Genomic DNA, 23,751 nt, shown 5'->3' with positions numbered 1-23,751 from the left:
AAACCTCCAGCCTAAAAGATTAAGGTGGAGTCGAATTACAACACAAAACTAATTAAAAGATACAGCACAAAAGAGGGTGATGCAATAAAATTAGATGGACCTATAAAAGCCGCTTGCGCGAATAAAACTAAAAACCCGATCTTCCATAGAGACATTGTCACCTAAAAGAGATGATAAATCACCCTGGAGATTAAAAGTTCGCCTGAGGGCGGTTAAAATAGGACATTCCAACAACATATGGGCCACCGTCATGTTTGCACCACAGCGACAATGAGGGGGGGGGGGGGTCCTCTCGACGCAGCAGATGACCATGCGTCAGCCAAGAGTGACCAATGCGGAGCCTACAGATAACAACAGAATCCCTGCGAGAGGCCCGCATGGAGGAACCCCACACAGTCGTGGTCTCCGTTACTCGCCGCAGCTTGTTTGGTGCAGACAGAGTGCGCCATTCGTCTCTCCACATCCCTAAGACCCAACGGCGCAACACCGATCGGAGATCAGTTGCCGGGAGGCCGATCTCCAGCGTCAGTTTGCGGGTAGCTTCTATGGCTAACTTGTCGGCGAGTTCGTTTCCCGCTATCCCAACGTGTCCCGGGGTCCACCAGGATGGCACAGATTATGCAAAGATGTAAACGCGTTTTTCCTGAATCTTGCTGGTAAAAACGGTCGTTGTTTTGCTGCGGACACGTCACAGTACAGCTTGATGTCTGTTCCAGGAACGTTGACTAACTGCAGATCCAATGTAGACTTGTTTTCCTGCAACAGCTCTTATAGTTCCGAGACTGTAAGTTGTGCTTCTGCGAGTTCCGTGTAGTATATGCTGGAGACGCTGCTGAGAGACAATCCGCTACTACATTCTCGACCCAGGATATATACCGGATGTTCGCGGTGAACTGCGCATTATACAGTAATTGGTTGTGTTACCTTGTTGAACAGTTAATATTGTTCTGTCGGAAGGCATATGTCAGCGGCTTATGATGTGTGAATATGGTGAACTCACGGGCCTCCAGCTTAGGACGGAAGTATTTGGTTCAAGTGGCTCTGAGCACTATGGGACTTACCTTCTGAGGTCGTCAGTCCCCTAGAACTTAGAACTACTTAAACCTAACTAACCTAAGGACATCACACACATCTATGCCCGAGGCAGGATTCGAAGCTGCGACCGTAGCGGTCGCGCGGTTCCAGACTGTAGCGCCTAGATGCCGGCGTAAGTATTTGATTGCCTCGTATATCGCCTAAGAGTTCTCGATCGTAGGCGCTCCACTTGCATTGAGACGGCGACAATTTCTTCGAAAAGAAGGCTAGAGGTTGCCACGCGTCATTGTTGTATTGTTGCAACACTGCACCCGCAGCTGTTTAGCTTGCATCTACAACCAACGCTAACGGTGCACTTGGTTCAGGATGTGCCAACAATGCAGGGTCCACTATTGCTTGTTTAGCCCGTTCAAACGCAGTTGTCATGCAGTCTGTCCACTGTATTTTTGCGTTCCCTTTGCATGTCGGACCTGCCAGCACAGCCGTTAATGGTTCCTGAATATCCGCTGCGTGAGATAAGTGTCCGCGGTAAAAATTCCACATCCCCAAAAATCGCCGCAGCTCCTTAACTGTGGACGGCTATGAGATCTATAGGATATCTTCCACTTTGTCAGATAATGGCAGTGAACCAGACAGAGATTCTGTGGCCAAGGAAATCTTCTAGTGGTTGACCAAAAATGCATTTTGCTGTGTTGAGAATAACGCCGTATTCGTCTAGCCGTTTAAAAACTTGTATGAGATGCTGGCGATGTTCTTCGGGCGAGACTGAAAATACCAATATGTCGTCAGGGTAGGCAAAACAGAATGACAGACCTTGCAACACTGAGTCGATGAATCTGCCATGTCTGCGCAGCGCATCTGAGGCCGAAAGTCATGAATTTGCTTTCAGACAGGCCGAATGGCGTAATTATGGTTGTCTTCGGGATGTCTTCTTCGGCGACAGGTATCATGCGTGTATGCCTTGGCACAGTCAAACACGCTGTATAGTCGGGCACCGCTCATCGCGTAGTTACAATCGCGGAGCAACGGAACTGGGTAGCGATCGGGCACTGTACAGGCGTTAAGTGCTCTATAGTCCCCGCACGTGCGCCACGCACCGACTTCTTAGGGCGATGACCAAGGGCTACTGGACGGTCGCATGATACCCCCTCGTATCATACTGTCAAATTCGACCTTGGCGATATCTAACCGATCCGGGGCTAACCGTCGAGGACTACAGGATAATGGCGGCCCCTCTGTGGTCTTTATACAGGGTGTTACAAAAAGGTACGGCCAAAGTTTCAGGAAACATTCCTCACACACAAATAAAGAAAAGATGTTATGTGGACATGTGTCAGGAAACGCTTAATTTCCATGTTAGAGCTCATTTTAGTTTCGTCAGTATGTACTCCAACGTGATCAAATTGTAAATTTTCACAATCAGCATGTGTGGGCTGACGAGAATCCGCACGCAATTGTGCAATCACGTCATCAACACAGATTTTCTGTGAACGTTTGGGCAGGCATTGTTGGTGATGATGTCTTGATTGGGCCCCATGTTCTTCCACCTACGCTCAATGGAGCACGTTATCATGATTTCATACGGGATACTCTACCTGTGCTGCTAGAACATGTGCCTTTACACGTACGACACAACATGTGGTTCATGCACGATTGAGCTCCTGCACATTTCAGTCGAAGTGTTCGTACGCTTCTCAACAACAGATTCGGTGACTGATGGATTGGTAGAGGCGGACCAATTCCATGGCCTCCACGCTCTCCTGACCTCAACCCTCTTGACTTTCACTTATGGGGGCATTTGAAAGCTCTTGTCTACGCAACCCCGGTACCGAATGTAAAGACTCTTCGTGCTCGTATTGTGGACGGCCGTGATACAATACGCCATTCTCCATGCGACGGAGGGTGGATGCATGTATCCTCACTAACGGAGGACATTTTGAACATTTCCTGTAACAAAGTGTTTGAAGTCACGCTGGTACGTTCTGTTGCTGTGTATTTCCATTCCATGATTAATGTGATTTGAAGAGAAGTAATAAAATGAACTCTAACATGGAAAGTAGCGTTTCCGGACGCATGTCCACCTAACATATTTTCTTTCTTTGTGTGTGAGGAATGTTTCCTGAAAGTTTGGCCGTACCTTTTTGTAACACCCTGTATAGTGCACTGTGCTATGCTTCACTTCCTTAGGCATACCTGGAGGTTTTGTCAGCGCCGGAAAATCCCGAAGTTAGGCGGCGTACTAGCGAGTCAGATTGCTTCAGTCAGATTGCTTCAGTCAGATTGGCGGATTGGATGGTTGCGTGGCGCCGGAATCCTGCAGCCGTCAGTCCAGTGGTTTGCTCGACCAGGCGTGTGTTGGCGATGTCAGGCAGAAGGGTATAAAGTGCCAGGAAGTCCGCTTCTATTATCGGCTCGGCGACGTGAAATCCCACGCAAACACTCGGCGTAGGCCCAAAGCTAGTTCAAAACGATGTGTACCATACGTCGCAATATAATAATTGTTTGCGGCAGGTAGACAGAACGACGTACTCGGCCTACACCACTGTAACATTGTTCGCGGAAAAATACACATACCAGAGCCAGTGTCAATCAAATATTTCTTGCCTGTACGCCGGTCACTCACAAACAGATGCTGTGACGCAGAGTGGCAATCTGATGAAGTGTCTACACCCGATCGCCGTTGGCATTTGGGTATGTGCAGAGTTTGGTACAAAGACTAACTTGATCACCAAATCTTCTGTGATACCAGCATATCCCCTGCTGTGTTACAGTCACAGGCGCAGATGAGGCACTTGGTGATCTGCTGCGTGAGCGCTTCCGGTATCTCGGTCGGCCACAATCACTGTTGGTGTTACACCGAGACATCAATTGGCTAATCTGTTGCCGTCAGAGCACTGTAGTCAGCGCGCGAAACTGTGGCTGACGTGATCGCGCATTGCACAGTTGCTACGTTAATAGGCGCAGGTAGCGTCCTGTACCTTGTCTGCTAGCTCCGCCACCGTGTCTAAAGCCTTTACCGACTGCGACGCTATTATTGCTTTGATGGCAGGCGGCAACCGACTGCTCCAGATAGTTCTCAGCATGCTGTCAGGCACAGTACCAGCGTCGATCTTGCTTCGGTGGTGCCGCAAGTACTGCGACGGTTTACGATCCCCGATGCCCTCCTGCGCCAGAACTTGGCGGAGGCGTTCTTCTTGCGAAGCTGATAGTCTGCAGATAAGTTCTGCCTTGAGCCGGTCGTAGGCATTACTCTCTGGCGGCGCGGTAATCACGTCTTGCACTTGGGCCGCGTACTGATGATCTAACTGGCTCACGACCAGTGCAAACTTGGTAGCGTCGGTGGTTATTCCAGAGTAAAAGAAACTATCTTCAACTTGTGCAAACCATAGCTTGCGCAAACCGTAGTGCTGGATTGCGCTACCAAAAGGGTGGTAGTCTAACGGTGAGTCTGGACACAGCAGGGTCGGTCGCAGTTAGACTGCCCGTCATATTACAGTATCACTTTATTTTGTGCGTGAGGCAGGCGATAAATCACGTCGGGATCACCAGTTTGGTCGTAGGGCTAGGTTCTGGCCCGTCCGACCGGTTATCCTGCTAGTTTCCGATGATAAATAACGCACAACGATATCTCCAATGCTGAGGTGACAAGATCTTTATTCGTTCGTTCGGCAATTAATAAAGGACGTCCTTAAGACGCAGTGTGTCAAGTCAAGACTCGCGCGGAAACAAATAAGTGACTTGTTGGCTGGTTACTAAAGATCTAAGTATAAAAAATATTCTTGAATTAACATGGAGAAATCAAGAACATGGAAAAAACTATGTACTAACAACTATCCACTGTGCCAATTTATAACTAAATCTGAGGGGGGTGCGATGGGGAGGTTCCCTTGTAAGAATAAACGGCATGGAGTAACGGACAACGCAGCGCTCCTGGCGGCCGGTGCGGAACTAATTTATCCGCGCAAAATAAAATACGGTGTGACACACGGGTGATGTACTTGTGAACCGAACTGCAGTGCATTGCACTACCAATTGTGGTCGCTACATAGTCTTTAGCAACCATAAACGAAATATTTACTAAATGTGGATAATTACAGATTTCATGATTGCTTCTAGTATCAGAAAAATATGTAATTTTTAACAAAAATCGATATAGTTTCTATATTTTATGCTTAGTTGTCAATAGTATCCATTGTGACACTTAGAACTACTTCGTCTTTTTCATGTCTGTTGAGGAATTTTATTATTTTAAATGCTTAATTTTGGTTTTCATGTAGGTCATCTCAGCTTCACTAGTAAACACTCTAAAATTAAAAAAAAAAGATACACCATGAAAGAATCAACCAAATTGGACAGAAATTGGTAGCCGTGATGTACATGAATAGACAAATAAATAACAATTAAAAAATGGATGAATTATTCAAGAGAAGTTGTTTGGCTTGGTATTGATTGATAGTGTACTTAGATTACCTCCTGATGGCTAGCATACCAAATACTGTCTCACTGACACATTAGATTGTTAAAATCTCGAGCAGGTTGGAGAGCCCCGCCTGTAATACTTCAAACATTCTCAGCTGGTGAGAGATCTGGTGACCTTGTTTGGCAAGGTAAGGTAGGATTTGGCAAGCATGAAGACAAGCAGCAGAAAGTGTCAAGGCATCACCTTGCTGAACTGTGAGCATAGGACAGCTTGCCATGAAGAGTAATGAAAGTGGGCATAGAATATTGTTGACGTACAGCTGTGCTGTAAGGATGATGCAGATGACAGCCCATGAGGTCCTGCTATAAAATGAAATGGCACCCCAGACCATCATTCCTGGTTGTCAGGGCATATGCCAGACACAGTCAGGTTGGTGTCCCACCACTGTCCAAGGTATTCTCAGACAAATCTTCACTTGTCTTCAGGGTTCAGTTTGAACTGAGACTTCTCATGGAAGACAATTACATTACAGTTAATGGGATTCCAGACTGAATGTGTCAGACACCACTGCAGATGGGCTTGTTGGGTCCACGGTCATTGGTAGTTGGCACAAGGGGCACCTTGGGCTCAGCCCCCTTTCTGTGAGCTGCCATGGTCTTTGTGGTCAGTGAAGCACCATATGAAAGTCACATTGATAATAATGATGAGTCCATAGCTCTGAGTGCATCTCTGATGACTGATCAGTCCTCACGTTCTGTTGTCTCTTTACGCTGACTACTTCCTTTTTGATGCTGTGTTCAGCTGTGGTTCACCCTCTCCTGCCAACATTGTTGTATAGTAGCATCAGTGCTATTCAAATGTTGAGCAATTCGCCAATTAGTCCAAACGGCTTCTTTGACCTCAACTCCAAGTCCTGTCTCAGATGCTGAAATCTGTTGGTATTGTTCTCGTGCCTGTTTGCGAAGCATAGTTACTGTCCAGAGGAATAAAAGGAACGAAATTTGCAAAGAATTTATGCCCTGGTATTAACATGTTCCCTGTTCACTACCCATGCCAGCTGTGCAGTGAAACTGTGCTGCAGTGTCACATACACACCCATTGGCCACCAAAGTATACATTTTTTGTTGATACCTGTATTTCGATCAATTTGTGGCGAGTTTGCATAACTTCTTGGTTGGCTTTAGTATTTTTTGTCTGAAAGTGTATGTTCCCAGCTCCCTTACTTCAGTTATCTTATTTCTCTTTGTTTACTACTGCACATGTTCTTTTATTTTCTGTTTTATCCTCAGACTTATTGGTATCAAATATTTCAAATAAGCTCTCTCTTATGTCTTATGTCTTATATATTTGGCAACACCATCATTTCATAATTATACTGAGAATTAGATGCTCAGAAGAAGTGATTTGTCTCAGAAAATCATATTTTTGGCACAACTGTCAGACATCTGTCACCCCGTTTCAACCCTCTAATGTATCCATTGTGTCTATTATATTCATGGGTGTTTTTGTCAAAAAACATGGTGTAGCCAAATATTTAAAAAAATATATTTTTGTTGTCTAGTGAAATGTGGTTAAAAATAATACAAAAAGTCATCTTTCTTACAGAGAACTAATTCCTGATACATACTTCGAACGTTACCAGCACAATGGCAAGCATGTAATCAACAGACCAACATCTAAGGTAAGAAGTGAGAGTACCTTGGCTTTATCCACACTATGAAAATATGAGGTCTGCTGCTGCAGACTCTGTTGTGTATAAAAAGTGCTGTTTTTTTTTTTGCACATACATTCCTCTTTGTAAAAAATAGATGTAGTTACTCATTGTGATTTTACTGTCATAATCTAAAGACCTGGAAATGGGTAAAATATTACTGTGGAGGATGTATCTGTGTGCCCCATTGAAAACTAAGGAAACAATATAAAATTAAAAGAGAGGTCACTTCAATTCATATTGAACAGTGAGTCAAGAAGGAACTCGAATACTAGAGAAATTAACGATGCATCTTGAGAGAGTGGAAGGTCAATGTGTTACAGAATATGAAATATGAACACAGTCAGAAAAGATTTTGTAGAAATTCAGGTAATGAGATTTGAGGAGCAAGTACAAGTAAGACACTGTAGATAAATAAAAACATACAGAAAGAGAGAAACTACGAAATAAAAATCATAATCAGAAATTTGACAGAATAGCTGTGAACAGGCTAGAGACAAATGGAACCAATGATACAGATGAGAATAAAGTGAGCTTTGGACAGTTTGTGCTCCGATGTAAAGTAAGATATGGATATATTCATTGGACATCATTTCAGTTTAAAGAGTTCGAGAACATTTTCATTAAGACGGATGATTTTAATGTCCTTGTAACGAAACAATTACATATATCTGTGGTTTTGTCTGTAAAAAACAAGTTTTCCTAGGCACCATGCTGCCTGTAATCTTCACTTACAGCAGCATTTTAATAATGTTGCCACGGAAATGAAATGATTGTATGGCATTGTTAGCTGGGAGGCCCCATTCGGGGGAGTTCGGCTGCCATATTGCAAATCCTTTTTAGGTGACACCACATCGGTGACTTGCGAGTCAATGATGATGGACACATAACCTCCCAGTCCCCTGCCGGGAATCAAACCTGGGCCCCCTGCGTGGTGGGCGGTAACTCTACCGCTACGCTACAGAGGCAGACTAATGATGCCATATAAAGACACTAATCACAAGATGCTTGGAAGGTAAACTTTAACATGAGTCATTCCTCCCTGAGTGTATACATCGATATGTTTGGATGCCCATTGGTGGAATGTTAATCTAAATGAAATTTGAACTGTTTAGATAGTTGTCAAATCTGACATGAACACTGAACAATTACTGAAAAAGTAGTATGAAACTATTCACATAGTTTGAAAGTGAGTTCAAATTCAATGTAGAAGTGAGTAGATTCTGCGCTGATTGTTGCATTGATTTCATTATTGGATAAGTTGCCTGGCACACAAAAAGGAGAGTTAGGTAATTTATAATAATTTTAATGTGACCTGTCTAAACATGAGATTTTAAATTAATGAAAAAAAAAGAACAGCACACCATAGGTTTATCAAGGATAATAAGAATAATGGAAGAGAAAACAGTAATTCATTCATAATCACCATTTTTATCTGTCTTGTATTCTTTTAGTTATATTCATCCTGTAGAACTGGGTGCCCTATCCATTTGTGTATAACTTCATATTTTTATTAATTCTACTTTTTACCTGTCCTTCGTACCTAAATGTTTCCTTTCTTGTAGCTCTGAAATCTTCCTCTTGTCCACTTCTTGCACCCATTTACTAATCCTTTCTTTCTTTGTCCACTACCTGAGGATATTTTGCTGTGAAGAATGTGATGGTATATAAGCTTTTTTCTGTTTCTTGGAGGTGTCGATCCTGTTCCTTTTGTCAAGTGTTACTTTTAATCCCTTAATGCCTGAATAAATTTATAGATGAAAGGTAAAAATAAAAAATTGTGGTGCTTTAGAGGTACCCAAAATACTCAGGAGAATGCAGCACTTGTCAGAAGCATTGGTAGCTTCATGAAGAATCAGCATCTACTGGCACTGGCATTTGAAAAGAGTTAACCTTCCACATTGGTACAATGTGAATTCATGAGACTCAGGATTAAGGGGTTAACTGTATTTTATATAAAATGTGAAAAATAAGTTCTAAAGCAGCTGAAAATGGTGACAGAAAGTACTTTATGAAACACCTAAATTACTCCTTTTTTTCAGGAAACAGAATTGTGCCAGTACCAAGGAAAGTTGCGTGGATACAGCAATTCATGGGCTGCCATATCAACTTGTAATGGTTTAAGGTATTATTAAGAAATTAATTTTGGTCTTTAATGAAGAAATATCATTGCTCATTTCATAATATACATATTAAATCATGTCACAACCTTACAGAACTTAGTTTTTAAAATATTACAGTTTCTGCTGACAGATGCATACACATATTGTGACAAAAGCTAGTTGCATAATAAAAGCAACAGCTTTTCTTCTGTTTCTTCTCCCCCACCCTCTGTCTCCCTTTCTTTCTCTCAGCTTTCTTGTGTATGTGTTATTTCTTTCTGGCGTCATATGTGTAAGTAGAGAACCCCCAAATGTCTGTACTCAGTATAGCATAATACAAACTGCTGTGGTCATGAAACAGATTTTAATATTGGTTACAAAGACAGTTTGTGGTAACTGCCTGATTTTTCATCTTAAAATGGCTGTACGAATGAATGTAGTGGTCTGGTTTTCTGCTAATGTCATTATTATTTTATTATTATCAGGTGTAGCACTAATTTTCCATATTCAAACGTAACTACTGAATGACATATAACCTGTCATACCATCTTACAATGTCATAAACATTTAAAAAAGTACTGAAAGAATTAAAAATAAAATCAACATCAAATCCTGGGGGAAATTACTTTCACTCTAAGAAAATAATTTACGTACTAAATCATTGCACAACCCGACAAAACTTAACAAATTACAGCTTCTGCTGACAGGTGGATGCTGTAGATGCACATATTCTGACAACAGCTAGTTGTATAAGAAAAGCAACAGCTCAACAAAAGATCTGTGCTCAAAGACCAGAAAGTTGCACAAGTCACACCAATAGTCAAGAAAGGTAGTAGGAGTAATCCACGTAATTACAGTCGCATATCATTAACGTCAATATGCAGCAGGATTTTGGAACACACATTGTGTTCGAAGATTATGAATTATCTCACAGTCTATTGAGACACAGTCAACACGGATTTTGGAAACATTGTTCTTTTGAAACACATCTAGCTCTTTACTCACTTGAAGTGTTGAGTGCTACTGACAAGGGATTTCAAGGATTTCAAATTGATTCTGAATTTCTAGATTTCCAAAAGGGTTTTGACACTGCACCTCGCAAGCAGCTTGCCGTGAAATTGCGTGCTTATGGAATATTGTGTCAGTTATGTGTCAGGATTCGTGATTTCCTGTCAAAGAGGTCACAGTTCATAGTAATTGACAGGAAGTCATCGAGTAAAACAGAAATGATTTCTGGCATTCCTTAAGGTAGTGTTACAGGCCCTCTGCTGTTCCTTATCTCTATAAACAATTTGGGAGACAATCTAAGCAGCAGTCTTAGGTTGTTTGCAGATGATGTTGACATTTATCATCTAGTTAAGTCATCAGAAGATCAAAACAAATGCAAAAAAAAATTAGAAAAGATATCTGTATGGTGTGAAAATTGGTGATAGACCCTAAATAACGAAAAGTGTGAGCTCATGCACATGAGTGCTAAAAGGAATCTGTTAAACTTCGGTTACACGATTAAATCAGTCAAATCTAAAGGCCATAAATTCAACTAAATACCTAGGAATTATAATCATGAATGACTGAAACTGGAAAGAACACATAGAAAATGTTGTGGCGAAGGCAAACCAAAGGCTGCATTTTATTGGCAGGACACTTAGAAACATAACAGATTTACTAAAGAGACACTTGTCCATCCTCTTTTGGAGTACACCTGCGCAGTCTGTGATCCTTACCAGATAGCATTAATGGAGTACATCGAGAAAGTTCAAAGAAGAGTAGTACATTTTGTATTATTATGAAATAGGGGAAAGACTGTCATCAACATGATACAGCATTTGGGGTGGACATCATTAAAACAAAGGCATTCTTGATTGCGACAGAATCTTCTCACGAAATTTCAATCACCAACTTCCTCCTTTGAATGGTAAAATATTTTGTTGACACTGACCTACACAGCGAGAAACGATCATCATAATAAAATAAGAGAAATCAGAGCTTGAAGGAAAGATATCGGTGTTTGTTTTTTCCGTGAGCTGTTCTAGATTGGAATAATAGAGAATTATTGTGAAGGTGGTTCAGTGAACCCTCTGCCAAGCACTTAAGTGTGATTTGCAGAGTATCCATGAAGAAGTAGAAAATTGTAAGAGGATGCTTTATAAATACCTTCCATATTTATAGCACTTAATTGGACTGCAGCAAATACACCTTTGAACAAAAGCTGTTTAAAGTGCAAAGTGTGTGTGTGTGTGTGTGTGTGTGTGTGTGTGTGTGTGTGTGTGTGTGTGTGTGTTTTCATCTGGAATGATAAACTTCTGCCTGTTTTTATTTTAACTATAGTGTAAGTGTGGAAATGCTTTACTTTGTATTTATAAACTTATTAGTCACTATCAGCCACAAAAATTGCTGTTTTTATGAGTTATTTTGCAACTGTTGTGTTGTCAGAAATGTAAACACACCACTCAGCAGCAACTGCAACAGAAAGAAAATGAGTAGTGCCAAAGGAGGATTCTGTTTGCCCATGGTTTTAGTATTGACTGTAGAAATGAACATTGGATTAATCTGTTGTTAGAGTTTCACAGTGCTTGATAGCATACGTATATTTGCATTTAGAGTAAGAGACTTGCACATATGTGGAAGGTGCATCGTATATGTCATTAAAACATACCACAATGAAAACTAGAACACTAACTCTTAATTTTGTATCAGTTTGACCATTACTAAAATCAGCAATTTGTTTTTTTAGAGGTGTCATATTTGATGGGGAACAGATGCACTACTTAGAAAGAGGCCCAGCGGATACCGAGATAGAAGATGCTGGCGGAGGAGGGGATGGAGATGGCGGAAGTGAAGAACTGGAATCTCACATTTTGTACAGCCATTCAGATCTTATTACAAACCATACATGTGGTAAGTCCATCTTTGTTGGAGATAAATCTTACACAAGGTAATTTAATTACATTGTAACTGTCAGGCAGTGTAACACTCTTATTTGTTTACTTTACAGGTTACCATGACACTCCTCATGATGTTATAATAAGTGAAGAATTTAACAGGATTCTCAGGGTATGTTCAGGTCTATTGAATACACATTTTTAAGTTAAATATGATTCATTTTTTGATTGGTTTCTCCTTTTTATGTTACATTATTTCAATCTCTCAATAGTCACCTTAGTGAGTGAAGTGAATAGATTCTGTGAAGAGCACTGACTGATGATTCTTGAAAAGGCATCTTCCTTACTGAGGCTATTTGTTATCAGAAATGAACACTTTATTTCGTTTTCAGTTAGCTAATTTTGCCACCTTGGATATTATCAAGTGATGTAAGTGTTCATTTCAAAGAATAATAATAATAATAATACTGTAATAATGGCCAAATGCATGAAAATGACTTTCTTTGAGAACTTTAACACAGCTATAGGCCCAAGCTTAAGAAAGATTACTTGCTACTTATTCAGAGAGTGTTAAAGACTGATACAGTAAAAACCATTAAAAAGGATATTTTATTTTTATCTTCATATTACATACTGATTTTCATTTAAATGATACTTCATTGAACAAAAGTGTGATTTTCTTATCTTTATGCCACCAACTATATTAAAGTCTCTGATTTTGTTATGCATTTTAAACTGCAACCTTACTTTATGTACAGTATAAAAGGGAGGCTGAGATGGTACGAGGACCATACAATGCAGACAAAAAGTCTCGTTTTGTAGAACTGGTTCTAGTTGTGGACAATAAGGAATATAAAGCACATGGAGAAAGCCGACATAATGTGTATGAACATTGTAAGAATATTGCGAACATTATCAATGCAGTAAGTATTTGGCTTCAGGTATTCACTAAACATAAAATTTTGATTGTGTTATACATGCAGGTATTATTAAAAATAATTTTCATTTCAGCTATATGTATTTCTTGTTTTCAGTTGTATGTCCCACTTAATATTTTCATTGCATTGGTTGGTGTAGTCGTGTGGACAGAGAATGATGAAATCCAACTTTTGTCTAATGGAGATTCTACACTCACCAATTTCCTTACATACCGTCGTCAGAGACTTGTCAAAGAACACCCAAATGATAATGCACAGCTTCTTACGTAAGTTTTTACCTCTTGTACTCTGATTAGCTATTATGTGAAGTATTGCAGATACCATAGCAGTAGGTAAATTGATGAAAGAAATTGCCATTATAAAACATTATTTATTAATTGTTTTGTTTGAGTGAGCAGTGGTTATAGAGTTTAATGGACATATATTGTGTTCAGTTCTCACTGGTAGTGTTTTGGGAGGTAACATATTGGTGATATATTCTTGTGAATTGGTCATGATAGAGAGTTATTCTAAATAACTTTGTTTTAGGTAATGCAAAATATACAGTTAATATTGCTAAAGTGATGGATAGACAAGCTCTTGAAATTTTGTTGTACCTCGATAGTAGCTGCCTCGGTTTCTGTCAGATGACAGTTATAGCAGTGTTTTCAATATAGCAGCCAGCAGGAAAGAGAAAGTATTTTGTACTCTTCAATGTCGCCATCATAATCATCATCATCATTCCATTACTATAGTCCAGCAGCATTTTCAAATGATATGCATGGAGGACACTCCATCTGACAACTTTGTGCCCAGGTGGTCTAATAAATTTGTGGGCATGCCTTGTTTATGTAAAGGGTGAAGCAGTAGGCATCCTTAATGTCAGAGCATATTGGAAATTTGTACAGAAAGCTCTAGTTGAAAATTACCAATTATTTTGGAATAAAGGAGACAAATCACTGAAGTGCTTCATCATCGATAGGCACACAAACAAAAGTTGCAGAGCTTGGCTAGCTTTCGGAATGCAGTTCCTTTTTCTATCTGTAGGAAACACACACACACACACACACACACACACACACACACACACACACACACACACACACCTTAGATTTAGGCCAGGAGCGTTACAGAGCGAAGGCTGTGCTGTAAGGATAGTTCTCATCTGTGCAGCTCAGAAAAGCTGGTGGTGGTGGTGATGGTGGGGAGGGTCCAAATGGTACAGGTTGTGAAGCAGCCCATTGAAATATCACATGTTGTGCTCTGCTGCATGTTGTGCCACTGGGTGGTCCACCTTGTTTTTTGCAACAGTTTGGCGGTAATTTGCATACCCTATGATGGGGTAGGATTGGCCTGTGGTGGGACTGGAGTAGGTGGTGCTGGGTGGGTGTATTGGATAGGTCTTGCATCTGGGTCTTACACAGGGGTATGATTTCATTGGCAGGGGATTGGGGGTGGAAGTGGCATAGGGATGGGATAGGATGTTGTGGAAGTTGGGTGGCCAGCGGATCATGACTTTTGGAGGAGTTGGAAGTATCTTGGGTATACAAACAAATTCATGGCTTGGCCATGGGCTCACATATGGCACCCTCCTTTGCCAACCTCTTCATGGGGCACCTAGAGGAAACATTCCTAGCTCCCCAAAACCCCAAACTCCTGGTCTGGTTCAGGTTTATTGATGATGTCTTTATAATCTGGACTCAAGGCCCGGTCACCTTATCCTCATTCCTCCACAAACTCAACACATTGTTTCGTGTCCTTCTTAGATGTCGATCTTTTCCTCTCAGATGGCTCCATCCACACCTCGGTCCACATAAAAAACACCAATCAACAGTACCTGCACTTTGACGGCTGCCACCCCTTCCACACCAAAAAAAAATCACATCTTTTGTCAAGCCTTTGAATATCTATCATCATGCCCTGAAATGAGGGACACCCTACCAAAGATATTTCCAACCCCTCTCAAAGTGGTGTTCCACTGCCCACCCAACCTCCACATCATCCTAGTCCATCCCTATGACACTTCCACCTCCAATCCCCTGCCACTGGCGTCATGACCTTGAGGAAGACCCAGATGCAGGACCTGCCCAGTCCACCCACCCAGCAAAACTTACCCCTGTCCCATCACAGGTTTATTCTACCACATGAGATGCTGGTTCATTTGTGAAAGCAACCATGTTATATACCAACTCTGCTGCAACAATCCCAATGGTACAACATGCAGCAGGGTACAATATGCAAGATATCTATTGCTGCTTCAAATGAAATCGGGATCCTCCCCACTACCAACAGCTTTTCTAAGCTACGCAGATGGGAGCTATCCTTACAGCACATCCTTCGCTCCCATAATATTCCTGGTGTAAACTTAAGATAACTCGCTGCCCCCCACCCTCCACCCGGTAGAGAGAGAGAGAGAGAGAGAGAGAGAGAGAGAGAGAGAGAGAGAGAGAGAGAGAGAGAGAGAGAGTGTGTGTGTGTGTGTGTGTGTGTGTGTGTGTGTGTGTGTGTGTGTGTGTGTTTTTTCTCTTCATTCCTCACCCCCATCCCACCCCACCCCCACACCCGTATCTCGCCCCACTCACCCCAGTACACTCACTGTGGGGCAGTAAAGAGCTGGCAGTCGACTGAGCACAATGTAGGGGGGCAGGCGTGTGTGTGTGTGTGGCAGGAGGGGGGGGGGTGCATGTTTTTCTACAGGTAGAAAACAGGAACTGCATTCCAAAAGCTAGCCAAGCTCCTTACCTTTTGTTTATGTGCCTATCAAAGACACGGCACTCCTGTCTTTTGGTGAGTCATCTCCTTTATTCCTAAATAATTCATATTGGGCATTTGTAATTTTACAAGACTTTCTAAAACTATATAAAAATAGTTTTGATAAGATATATATTCCTACATCAGTTCTTTGTCTTATGATTTTTCAAACCTCAACAATCATTTAGAATAACTCTGAATTTAATTTTTATTGGGACACAAGCTTCACTGAAATTTGAAAGGTTTGTCTGTTCTTTATTTGTTGTTTGTGTGAATATTCAGTTCAAAAAAATTACTGATAATTAAATTAATGTGTTATGTTTTGAATTAGGAGAGTGCAGTTTGAGGGTGGTGTTGTGGGGAAGGCCCTCAAGGGACCAATCTGCACATATGAATTTTCTGGTGGTGTCAGTATGGATCATAGTAGTGTGGTCGGACTAGTAGCAACAACAGTGGCACATGAAATGGGTCACAACTTTGGAATGGAGCACGACACAGCAGAGTGCAAGTGTCCAAGTGAGCGCTGTATAATGGCTCCATCTTCCAGGTAATGTAAATCTCTTAGTTACATTATCACATTAAAAGTCCTTACATATGCTTGTTAGTTCCACATGTCTAGTTTTGTAGGCCTTGTCTCTCATTGGAAGAAAAGTATAACGGCTTTTACAATAGTAGGTATAATTTGTAGAACATAATTACTTATTACACGTGACTGTGGAAAGTGAAGTAGTAATGCTACAAAAGACAAATAGAAGAATTTGGATGGAAAGGAAGTTATTTTATCAATGCTATTTTCATTTCCAATAAGTAAAATTTCTTTTACTTTCCAGCTTGTTACTCTGTCAGACTTTTTAAAGTCAAGGTATTCTTGGTATTATTTTCATATTGTATTAGCTACATTTATTAAATAATATAGTTTCATTTCTGAAAACCTGTATTAATGATGAATATCTTTGTCCTAACATGATAAATTATCTTCATGCAGCACTTTTGTTGTTGTGGTCTTCAGTCCAAAAACTGATTTGATGCAGCTGTCAGTGCTACTATAGCCTATGCAAACCTCTTCATCTCTGAATAACTGCTGCAGTCTACATCCTTCTGAATCTGCTTACTGTGTTCATCTGTTGGTCTCCCTCTATAATTTAACCCCCACCCTTCCCTTCAACACTAGATTAGTGATCCCTTGATGTCTCAGAATGTGTCCTGTCAACCTATCCCTTATTTTAATCAAGTTGTGCCACAGATTTATTGCCCCCCCCCCCCATTTCTGGTCAATGAATAATTAATAGTGATCAGTTCTGATCAGTGAATAATTAATATTGAAACCATCTACCCACCTAATCTTCAGCATTCTTTTATAGCACCGCACTTCAAAAGCTTCTATTCTCTTCTTGTCTACACTGTTTATTGTTCATAGAAGAATTTCATGATCCACACAATAAAAAGCCTTTGAGAGGTCACAAAATATCCCAATACGTGATGTTTGGTTATTCAATGCATTTAATATTTGATCAGTGAAATCATATACAGCATTTTCTGTTGAAAAGCATATTTGAAAAACAAACTGACATTTTGTTAGTACTTCATTTTTACAAATATGTGATGCTACTCTTGAATACATTACTTTTTCAAGAATTTTGGATAAAGCTGTCAGAAGTGAGATTGGGCGGTAGTTGTTAGGATCAGCTCTTTCCCATTTTTTATGCAGTGGTTTAACAATAACGTATTTCAGTCTATCTGGAAAAATACCCTGTTTCAGTGAGCTACTACATATGTGGCTGAGAACCCTGCTTATTTGTTGGGAACAAGCTTTTAGTACTCTGTTGGAAATGCCATCAATTCCATATGAGCTTTTACTTTTGAGTGAATTTATTATTTTCCTAATTTCAGGAGGAGAAGTGGGTTGAATTTCAGTTTTATCAAACTGCATAGGTACTGCCTCTTCCATATACTGCCTTGCATTTTCTAATGAATAGTTGGATCCTATTTTTTCTACAACACTTAAAAAATTATTATTAAAAATGTTTTCTACTTCGAACATCTTGTTAACAAACTGTTCGTTGTGTTTGATAGAAATACAGTCTTCCTATGCTCTCAGTTGCCCTGTTTCCCTTTTCACAATATTCCAAATTGTTTTAATTTAATTATCAGATGTGCTACTCTGACACAATGCACATAATTCTGGACTTTTTAATAACTTTTCTTAATACAGTGCAGTAGTTTTTATAATGTTTCACTGTTTCGGGATCGTTTCTCCTCCTACCTATAAGATACATTCCCTTTTCTGTTTACAAGATATTTTTATCCCTTTAGTAAGCCATGGCTTTTTACATGGTTTCTTACAATTATATTTCATTGTTTTCTTAGAGAAATTGTTTGCAAATATATTCACAAAGGTATCATGAAATAGGTTAAATTTTAAATTAGCATCATGTTTCCTGTACACCTAGTCCCAGTCTAACTGTTGCAAGCTTTCCCTAAACTTTTGAATTGTTAAATCGTTAATGGAACACACTATTTTGGAGGACTGTTTTGCATTACGTATGGTGCTATATCATATACTGTAACTATCTGTGCATCATGATAAGACAGACCATTCTTAACAGGGAAAGTTTTTATTTGATTAAATTTATCTTGGTCTATGAAAACGTTATCTATCAGTGTGCTGCTTTCTTGTACCACCTGAGTAGGAAAGTCGATAACTGATGTCAAATTGAAAGAACCAAGTAATACTTCAAGGTCAAGCTTTCTCTCTGACTCTTTCAGATCTTTCAGAAAATCTACTTTGAAATCCCCACAAACAATAATTTGCTTTCCTTTGTCTGAAGGTAGCACAACAAAGGATCAAAGTTTTTCAAAAATAGTTGAAAGTTTCCCAATGGGGATCTATACATGGCTACAATTATAAAAGTGCCATTATTTAGTTTAAACTCACATGCACTTGCTTCCTTTCCATACCTGTGACTATTTGATGTTCAGACAGGCATGGTACATCTATTCCACCCCCAGTTTCTAAATCTTCTAAACAAACAAGAAGCTCATCTACTTTGTTTTTTAATCCCTTGATATTCTGATGCAATATTTTATTATTTTTCACTGTACTTTTATGGGAATCTTGTGACATACTAACATTATTTTTCACTATACTGTTATGAGAATCATGTGATATTTTCACATCTCTAGTACCTGCCTGTTTGAACTTTTCATTAAGCTTAATTTCAATCAATGTAGGATGATTGGACACTGATCTTAGCCTAAAAAGTACTCTCATGAGTTTTAGTGCCCCCCCCCCCCCCTAAAGATTTTGCTATCATCCCAGCCAGTTTAACCTTGCCTTTCCTATTGAGATGCTATTCTCACTATTGCCAGTTTACACCCTCTCTACTTCAACCATCATCAGTTATTTTGCTGCCCAAATAACAAAACTCATCAACTACTTTAAGTGACTAATTTCCTGATCTAATTCCCTCAGCATCAACTGATTTAATTTTACTACATTCTTTTACCCTATTTTGTTAAAGCTTTGTTTACTTGGCAAATGGGGTTAGTTAGTTGCTTATCCATATGTTCTGTTAGTCACAATTGTGGAAAGAATCAGTTTACTGTTATGACTCACTTTTTCAGTAAACAATATTGCCTCATGACATTTACAGTTCTCAGTAAAAAAAATATGGCCACATGCCATGTCATGAGAAATGACACATACATTTTCTAAAATATTTTCTATCTGCAGAGTATTCTTTGTTTCTGGAAAAAAAAATTGCAGATGTATCTTCACCATTCTATTTTGTCTGTTCCACTGAGTATTGTACATACCTAGTATACTAAATTGATCAGCCTATTACCATGTACGAAGTTTCAACATTGCCTCTGATTAATTGTTGGTATCTATTAATGTTATTTCACAATTTAAAAGGATAACATTGTTATGCTAATAGTGATAATGAAGCATATATAAAGTTCTTAAATTCACTAATATGTGCATGATGATTCACAATATATATAAACTTGTAATTACTACTGATGAGAGAGGTTTTATCAATGAGAATAAGTTTAGTTCATTTAGTACTCTGTACTGTTCATTCAGTTCCACTAAGCAAGTCCCTAATCAACACTCGTAAATGTTCATTGTATCACACTTTCACCTTGGAAGTTCCATTTTTCTACTTCTATTCCTGTTTTCTTTTTTCTGGTCACTCACATTGTCAACTTGACCTGTCACTTTAGAGTTTTATTCTTCCTATTTACAAACCCCTTCAAGCAAGTATTCTTGGTGCCCAACATTGCATCTTATTATACCACCTAGTGGCTGCTTTTTGTAAGTTGTTGCCCTTTACTCCTAAAGTGTTTACACTATATCTGAAATATCCTGCATAATTTTTGAGATTTTTCTTATTCAGTTTTCTTTTGGCTAGGTATGTAAGATTACTTTCAAAATTTCAAGATAAACAACAGTGTTATAGACAATATACACACAAGGTATAAACATTATGTACAGTAGCATACTATAGTATTATAACACCATTTATGATATAATACATCTTTCACAAGATGTACAGCTCTGGAAATGCATTTGAGTTACATGCAGATGGTTTTAGAGGTACTGTTTCGGTTTCCTCTTGAATACATTCGGGTTGGCAGTGTCCTTTTTTATATTCAGAGGAAGGTTGTTGAAAATTATTATTCCAGAATGGATAATTCCTTTTTCTACTCTATTGACAGTTGTTGACTCTTTGTGAAGCTTTTGCTTCTGCCCTGTGTCATGATTGTGAATATCACAATTAGTTCAGAATTTTTTTTGTTGTTGATTACAAATATCATCAGTGAGTAGATGTACTGATTTGAGTGTCAGTATCCCAAGAGTTGGTTGGTTGGTTGGTTTCGGGGAAGGAGACCAGACAGCGTGGTCATCGGTCTCATCGGATCAGGGAAGGATTGGGAAGGAAGTCGGCCGTGCCCTTTCAGAGGAACCATCCCGGCATTTGCCTGGAGTGATTTAGGGAAATCACGGAAAACCTAAATCAGGATGGCCGGACGCGGGATTGAACCGTCGACCTCCCGAATGCGAGTCCAGTGTCTAACCACTGCGCCACCCCACTCGGTGTATCCCAAGAGTCTCAAATAGGTGCCTACAGGATGTCCAGTTTATAAGACCACAAGTCAACTTCACAGCTCATTTTTTTTCTATAGTTTAAAAACTTTTTCTACTTTTGCAGCATTTTCCAAGTATATTATACCACACAATATTAGAGTGTAGAGATATGCAAAATTCAAAAACATTACCATTTCCCTGCCAACATAGGGCAAAATAGCTCTTAGTAAGAAGTATGCTGAACCTTATTAAGGTGATATTCTAATTTGAAGTTGCAGTGATTTTCTGAAATTCTGATTTTGATGAAGTTTTTCATGAGTATTTCTGGAAGTTGGATGTCTGTGACAGCAGGTGGGTACCTTAGTAGTTCATGGTGCATCCAGTTGAGACAGTGCTCTGCAACATATTTCAGGTTGCACTGGTAAGGATCTGGTCAGAACTGTATGGTGTGCTTTTCATTATTTACAAAAAAATCTGTAGTTTATTGCAAAACATATCCTGTTACGTTATTGGAAGAGACAGTGACTTTCCTTAATGCATACAAATCATGATGATCTCATTGCCTGAGACGACATTGAAGTTTATCAGCTTTTGATTTGTTATCACATGTATGTCCTTTCAAGTGGAATGGGAAAATATAGATAGTGAGATAGGGATGAAGATTACCAAAAGCAAAATTTTATATGGATGGAAATCACATTGATGCATATATGAGGTACGAAACTTTACTAGTGACAATTATTTATTTGCAGTTTATACAAAATAGATACATGTTTCAAAGTTTCATTGTAGTCACCAGCATTATGTATAATAAACTGTCCGCAATGTGGAAGTCATAGGATACCCTTAGCACTGCCATTTGTGGTGACAGTTCCAGTGGAGTAGTCTATTGCTTGATGAATCTCTGTAACTGTTTTAAAGTGAAGCTTAAATCTGGGGCATGCACCAGGTGGTACAGCACTTCCCAGTCACATCAACTGAATAAATCAATCACAACTCATGCCATATGTGTGCGAGCACTGTCCTGCAAAATGAGGAGTGCGTCCTTCAGAAATTGTTACCGCTTCTTTCTTTGAATTTTTCATTTTTGGATCATAGCCTGTGACCAGTGTAAAGAAAGAAGTGGCAACACTTCCTGCAGGTCCCACCCCTCATTTTGCACGACAGTGCTCAAGTTATGACTGATTTGTTCGATTGATGAGGCTGGGGACTGTTATACCATTCAACACGCTCAGACTTAGCCCTGATGACTTCAACTTGATTCCAAAATTGAAGAAAGCACGTAATGGCATTCACCTCAGAACCATTACAGAGATTCATCATGCAATATACCCAGGGTGACCAACTTTTTAAAAAGAAAATAAGTGAAATACTTATATCCTTGACAAAAAATAAGGGAGATTAAAATCAAGGTAAAATTTCACCAAAAATCAAAGCAGTATATGTAAAAGATAACTATTTAATTACACACTGCAAATACTTACACGTATTTTGCAACAGATTTTTCCTCAGTCAGTAGTTTATATCATTTTTAGCAAATTCAAAGAATTCACTGCACAATAAGGAAAATTCAGAGTTGATCAGGTTTTTACTACTTCTGTTCCTTACATCTGTCCACTTATTATTCATAAGAGAAAATATTCTCTCAGTGTGAATGCTACTTTCTGGTATACTCATAACATAATCTACCAGCTTACCAAAGTTTTCAAAATTCACATTATTTGATTTCAAAGGTGTTAAAACTTTTATCCATTTCTGACCAACGTACCCTCTAAAGAGAGAGCAGATTTAGTTACATCATTAGAACTGCAAAGTTCCTTATATAATTCATCTTCATTCACACAATCCAGCTTGATACATTCCACAACTTCATGCGTGTCATTGAATGATAATTCCCCTTTGAGGCATAGTGGGGTTAAACACTTTAAACTATCATCACATATGCTAACTGAGTAGGAATTTAAAGAATCATACAATTTAGTGAAGTTGTTCTCACTAGTAGTATTCAAATTTCGATCAATAACAGTACCATTACCAAAAAATCTATCTTCCTTTCTCTGTCTAACTTTACTAACTCTGTCTAACTGTACAGCTTCATGAGATTTCATAATACTAAGATCAGAATTCTCCAATTACTTTGCTTTTTGAATGAAAACCTTTCCAGTATTCACAAGGAAACTAATATAAGCCTAAATAATTGTGTCTGCTTCTGTATTTTCATTGCAAAAATACTTGTTCAAAACTTTAGGACAGTCTGAATCATCTATGCTTTTAAAATAGCTATTTATAGGCTCCAAATTTTTTAAAAGCCTTTCTACAGCAGGTGTGAGAGATAACCATCTAGTATTTACATGTTGCAGACTTTCTGCACATTCAGCATCAACAGTTTCAAAAAATGATTTTAACGTTTCTCTTCGTTTGGCAGAACAGGAAAAGTGACTATATAGTCTCAATACTAACACTTCAACATCTACATATTGTAAACAATTGCATGCACTTTTCATGGAACTATGAAGCACATGGTTAAAAAACAACTGGCTTTGAGGATTTTTTCATTCTCATTACTTAACTGTTTCATGACTGAATGGTGCTTGCATAATTTATATTGGCACCATCAGCACAGTAAGATGATATATTACTGATATTCAAATTATTTGACTTAAGTGAGTTTTTTAACAACCTATGGACATGCATTTGAAGTTCATCTGCCTGTTCCATGAAATCCAACAATTTGTTTTGAATTCCAGTAAAGGGGTTAAAATATCATATTAAAACAGGAAACATTTTCCTGTTTAGGTGATTGGAGGCATCTGTTGCTAAAGAAAAGAACTTGCTACACTT

At 39.2% G+C, this 23,751-nt stretch overlaps 1 protein-coding gene across 1 annotated transcript in view; it reads left to right on the top strand.

The window, feature by feature from the left end:
• Positions 1-23,751, top strand: part of LOC126251439 (mucin-17) — a 138,742-nt gene that overhangs the window by 82,001 nt on the left and 32,990 nt on the right. The window contains exons 3-9 of the mRNA XM_049951863.1: positions 7,061-7,136; positions 9,209-9,291; positions 12,003-12,166; positions 12,264-12,322; positions 12,909-13,073; positions 13,185-13,354; positions 16,150-16,365. Coding sequence (XP_049807820.1) covers positions 7,061-7,136; positions 9,209-9,291; positions 12,003-12,166; positions 12,264-12,322; positions 12,909-13,073; positions 13,185-13,354; positions 16,150-16,365 — 933 coding nt within the window. The remainder of the gene's footprint in view (positions 1-7,060; positions 7,137-9,208; positions 9,292-12,002; positions 12,167-12,263; positions 12,323-12,908; positions 13,074-13,184; positions 13,355-16,149; positions 16,366-23,751) is intronic.

This window comes from Schistocerca nitens, chromosome 4 (assembly GCF_023898315.1).
Source record: "Schistocerca nitens isolate TAMUIC-IGC-003100 chromosome 4, iqSchNite1.1, whole genome shotgun sequence".
NCBI lineage: Eukaryota > Metazoa > Arthropoda > Insecta > Orthoptera > Acrididae > Schistocerca > Schistocerca nitens.
The sequence above is the reverse complement of the archived record's forward strand: the minus strand, read 5'-3'. Positions and strand labels throughout refer to the sequence as shown.